This window comes from Salvelinus namaycush, unplaced genomic scaffold, assembly GCF_016432855.1.
Source record: "Salvelinus namaycush isolate Seneca unplaced genomic scaffold, SaNama_1.0 Scaffold2107, whole genome shotgun sequence".
Lineage (NCBI taxonomy): Eukaryota > Metazoa > Chordata > Actinopteri > Salmoniformes > Salmonidae > Salvelinus > Salvelinus namaycush.
The window spans coordinates 36,501-42,287 of NW_024058906.1; the positions used below are offsets into that span (position 1 = coordinate 36,501).

Genomic DNA, 5,787 nt, shown 5'->3' on the forward strand with positions numbered 1-5,787 from the left:
GTGCTCAGCATATGTGGGAACTCCTTTAAGACTGTTGGAAAAGCATTCCTCATGAAGCTGGTTGAGAGAATACCAAGAGTGTGCAAAGCTGTCATCAAGGCAAAGGGTGGCTACTTTGAAGAATCTAAAATATATTTTGATACACTTTTTTTGGTTACTACATGATTCCATATGTGTTATTTGATAGTTTTGATGTCTTCACTATTATTCTACAATGTAGAAAATAGTAAAAATAACGAAAAACCCTTGAATGAGTAGGTTTGTCCAAACTGTCGACTGGTACTGTATATGTAGCATCTATAGTGTCGTTGTGAAATAGTTTTCCATTGATTGGCAATTTCTACAGATATCGGACACAAATTGTTCGGGAACCTTAATGTCAGATGTCCTCTTGTTCCAGTCGGCATGTTTTTGTATTCGCACTTCATTCTCGCTCAACCAGTACATTTTGTCAAACATCAGTAGAGGCGCCAGGTAGGATGCTAGTGTTTACACCAGTTACATTTAAAGTCTAAATTGGTATTGTGGGACGTGTTGGTTAACCAATGTATCGGACAAAGATGTCATCAGCTTGGCTACACTTTCTGCTGCAGTGTCTACGCAGCTAGCTAGTTAACGTTAGATAGGAAGTTAGCTCGCTAGCTATATCTGTCATTTTTTGATAAAACTCAACTATGGTCCACCGCACGCTACTTTATTCTATTATCTGTAAAGCCGTCTGTCAGGAACCAAAATACATGCTTGTATGAGTTTAAATGATCTAACATCAGTCTACTAGCTAGAAAACGTCGTTAGTTAGCTAGATGCCTAGCTGGTAGCTAACGTTAGGGGAGCTAGCTAAGAGATGTGGCTTATGCGGCGTTCTAAACAACTGGGTACTCGGAAATCAATTCAATTATTGGCTTTATTGGCATATGTTACATATACAGAAGTGAAATAAACAAATTAACAGTAAATATTACACTCACAGAAGTTCCAAAATAATATACATTACAGATGTCATTATGCATATCTCTGACTTCAGTGCGTTAAAACAAACTGGGAATTCGGGAAAAACATATCTCCAACTGTTCCCAGTCGATTTGAACAGTCAACCAACTAGGGAACTCGGGCCTCTTTCTTTTACTCCGACCCGAAGATCACTGATGTCTTGATTTGACCTCGTATTTTTCCGAGTTCGCAGTTGTTTTGAACGCGGCATTAGCGCTGTCACTCCTACCTCAGAGTTGGTTACCTATCTTAGTTTATGGTGCTTTCAATACAACTAATGCCGCGTTCAATACAACTGTTTACTCGGAAATCGCCGACTTCCCGAACGTTCAATCTACCTGGGAACTCGCGGGGGAGAAAACGAGCTCCGACTGTTGAAAAATCGATTTGAATGGTCATCCAACTCGGGAACCCGGCACTCTTTATAAAGCTCCGACCTGAAGGTCACTGACGTCATGATTTGTTTTTAACTCGGAAAAAAAAAAAGGTCAAATCATGACGTCAGTGATGATTTGACAGACACGTAACTATTTTGCTCAGTCGGAGCTGTTTTTTCCCCCCCAGAGTTCCCAGTTGTCTTGAACAAACTGCAGTCGGAGAGTTCCCAGTTGTCTTGAAAGCACAATTTGATTGCCAGTAAATTTGCACCAGGAGCATGTAAATAGCTAGGTGGCCAAAGCTAGTATTGCAAGCACCTGATGTCTATCAAACATTAAATTATAATTTCTTGTGAAAAAGAAACTGCACCGAATGGTTGAAAAAATAAATAAAAAAACAGGCTGCTCTACTCCGGGGAAGTGAGTGGACTATCCTGGTTAATTAACAAATACAAAAGGCTAGCTAACTCACACTATCGCCTCATGGTAGGCTGTCTGTCTCTGTGTTAGGAAATGGAGTTTGCTGAGCTGATTAAGACCCCCAGAGTGGATGGGGTGGTGTTGAGGAGGCCCTTCCTGCCCACGGTGGAGGGAACTCTCTGTCTGACAGGACATCACCTCATACTGAGCTCCAGACAGGACAACACAGAGGAACTCTGGCTGCTGCATGCTAACATCGATGCCATAGAGAAGAGGTGGGTGGTCGGTAGCTCTGGTCCAGGCTCAGCGTCAAGCTGTTGCATGCTAAGGGTGAGGGGTTGGGATCAGGGTAAGGAGAGGCCAGGGTGAGGGGTTATGGTCAGGTTTAGGGTCAGTGTTAACCTTCTCCTCCCCCTGTCTGCAGGTTTGTGGGGTCTCTGGGCACCATCATAGTCAAGTGTAAAGACCTCAGGGTGATTCAGCTGGATATCCCTGGCATGGAGGAGTGCCTCAACATCGCCAGCTCTATCGAGGTGAGGAGGGACTTTAGTCTCCATGTTTCATATTGGAACAGCAATGGAATGAATAGGAACAATGCAGGATGACCAGTAAACTATCCTCTGATATTAATCCCAACCTGGAGATAAACTCTGGTATTAATCCCAACCTGGAGATAAACTCTGGTATTAATCCCAACCTGGAGATAAACTCTGGTATTAATCCCAACCTGGAGATAAACTCTGGTATTAATCCCAACCTGGAGATAAACTCTGGTATCAATCCCAACCTGGAGATAAACTCTGGTATCAATCCCAACCTGGAGATAAACTCTGGTATCAATCCCAACCTGGAGATAAACTCTGGTATCAATCCCAACCTGGAGATAAACTGGTATTAATCCCAACCTGGAGATAAACTGGTATCAATCCCAACCTGGAGATAAACTGGTATTAATCCCAACCTGGAGATAAACTGGTATTAATCCCAACCTGGAGATAAACTCTGGTATTAATCCCAACCTGGAGATAAACTCTGGTATTAATCCCAACCTGGAGATAAACTGGTATCAATCCCAACCTGGAGATAAACTGGTATCAATCCCAACCTGGAGATAAACTGGTATTAATCCCAACCTGGAGATAAACTGGTATCAATCCCAACCTGGAGATAAACTGGTATTAATCCCAACCTGGAGATAAACTGGTATTAATCCCAACCTGGAGATAAACTGGTATTAATCCCAACCTGGAGATAAACTCTGGTATCAATCCCAACCTGGAGATAAACTCTGGTATCAATCCCAACCTGGAGATAAACTCTGGTATTAATCCCAACCTGGAGATAAACTCTGGTATTAATCCCAACATGGAGATAAACTCTGGTATTAATCCCAACCTGGAGATAAACTCTGGTATCAATCCCAACCTGGAGATAAACTCTGGTATTAATCCCAACCTGGAGATAAACTCTGGTATTAATCCCAACCTGGAGATAAACTCTGGTATTAATCCCAACCTGGAGATAAACTCTGGTATTAATCCCAACCTGGAGATAAACTCTGGTATTAATCCCAACCTGGAGATAAACTCTGGTATCAATCCCAACCTGGAGATAAACTCTGGTATCAATCCCAACCTGGAGATAAACTCTGGTATCAATCCCAACCTGGAGATAAACTCTGGTATTAATCCCAACCTGGAGATAAACTCTGGTATTAATCCCAACCTGGAGATAAACTCTGGTATCAATCCCAATCTGGAGATAAACTCTGGTATCAATCCCAACCTGGAGATAAACTCAGGTATTAATCCCAACCTGGAGATAAACTCTGGTATTAATCCCAACCTGGAGATAAACTCTGGTATTAATCCCAACCTGGAGATAAACTCTGGTATCAATCCCAACCTGGAGATAAACTCTGGTATTAATCCCAACCTGGAGATAAACTCTGGTATTAATCCCAACCTGGAGATAAACTCTGGTATTAATCCCAACCTGGAGATAAACTCTGGTATTAATCCCAACCTGGAGATAAACTCTGGCATTAATCCCAACCTGGAGATAAACTCTGGCATTAATCCCAACCTGGAGATAAACTCTGGTATTAATCCCAACCTGGAGATAAACTCTGGTATTAATCCCAACCTGGAGATGAACTCTGGTATTAATCCCAACCTGGAGATAAACTCTGGTATTAATCCCAACCTGGAGATGAGCTCTGGTATTAATCCCAACCTGGAGATAAACTCTGGTATTAATCCCAACCTGGAGATAAACTCTGGTATTAATCCCAACCTGGAGATGAACTCTGGTATTAATCCCAACCTGGAGATAAACTGGTATCAATCCCAACCTGGAGATAAACTGGTATTAATCCCAACCTGGAGATAAACTGGTATCAATCCCAACCTGGAGATAAACTGGTACTAATCCCAACCTGGAGATAAACTGGTATTAATCCCAACCTGGAGATAAACTCTGGTATCAATCCCAACCTGGAGATAAACTCTGGTATTAATCCCAACCTGGAGATAAACTCTGGTATTAATCCCAACCTGGAGATAAACTCTGGTATTAATCCCAACCTGGAGATAAACTCTGGTATCAATCCCAACCTGGAGATAAACTCTGGTATTAGTCCCAACCTGGAGATAAACTCTGGTATTAATCCCAACCTGGAGATAAACTCTGGTATTAATCCCAACCTGGAGATAAACTCTGGTATCAATCCCAATCTGGAGATAAACTCTGGTTTTAATCCCAACCTGGCGATAAACTCTGGTATCAATCCCAACCTGGAGATAAACTCTGGTATCAATTCCAACCTGGAATTAACTCTGGTATTAATCCCAACCTGGAGATAAACTCTGGTATTAATCCCAACCTGCAGATAAACTCTGGTATTAATCCCAACCTGGAGATAAACTCTGGTATTAATCCCAACCTGGAGATAAACTCTGGTATTCATCCCAACCTGGAGTTTAACTCTGGTATTCATCCCAACCTGGAGATAATCTCTGGTATTAATCCCAACCTGGAGATAAACTCTGGTATTAATCCCAACCTGGAGATAAACTCTGGTATTAATCCCAACCTGGAGATGAACTCTGGTATTAATCCCAACCTGGAGATAAACTCTGGTATTAATCCCAACCTGGAGATAAACTCTGGTATTAATCCCAACCTGGAGATAAACTGGTATTAATCCCAACCTGGAGATAGACCTCTAGAGGAGTTTCTCTGTGGCTCTTATCTCATTCCCAGACACTTCCGCCTAAATGCGTGAAGAGTCTTGTGGACCAACGGGTCAAACCATCCACCAATCCTCTCCGACAACACCTTCCCCCTAACTCTCCCCTGTACACTACCAAAGCACAGAGCCACACGTCAGTCATGTGATTCGCTAAGATTAAATGATGACAAATACTTTAGTCAGTAGGGCCCATAGAATTCTATGGTCACTCCCACTAAGGTCAACTCTGAGTGGTTGATATCCCAGGCTTGTATGTGCTGTGTGCAATAACCTGGGGGCTGAGATTACCAGCTATGGTTCTCAGGCTGTGGTCACATTCTCTATGAAGTGTGCACTCGTTCACTATAGAGTGCACAATTAACATAAGATCTCCTCTCTTCCTCTAGGTTCTGTCCACTCTGGACTCTGTCTCGTTGATGTACCCGTTCTTCTACCGACCCATGTTTCAGGTCCTCGAGGATGGATGGAAGTCTTTCCTACCAGAGGATGCTTTCAAAGACCTAGAGTCCATGGTATGTAGGGCTGCTCTGCTCACTCTGGAACCTGCTTAGATAATACGCTGAGTGTACAAAACATTAAGAACACCTTCCTAATATTGAGTTGCATCCCCCCTTTTTTGACCCTCAGAACAGCCTCAGTTATCTAGGTCACGGACTCTACAAGGTGTCGAAAGCGTTCCACAGGGATGCTGGCCCATGTTGATTCCCACGGATGTCAAGTTTGCTGGATGTCCTTTGGGTGGTGGAC

General features: G+C 42.8%; 1 protein-coding gene across 1 annotated transcript; it reads left to right on the forward strand.

The window, feature by feature from the left end:
* Nucleotides 1-3,152: 3,152 nt before the first annotated feature.
* On the forward strand, nt 3,153-5,552 carry LOC120038220 (uncharacterized PPE family protein PPE12-like; the record flags this gene model as incomplete). The annotated part of the gene is made up of 4 exons (XM_038984077.1): nt 3,153-4,154; nt 4,678-4,985; nt 5,161-5,173; nt 5,427-5,552. Coding segments are annotated over exons 1-4 (1,449 nt in total), but the record flags the coding sequence as incomplete, so codon positions are not given.
* Between the last annotated feature and the right edge of the window lie 235 nt (nt 5,553-5,787).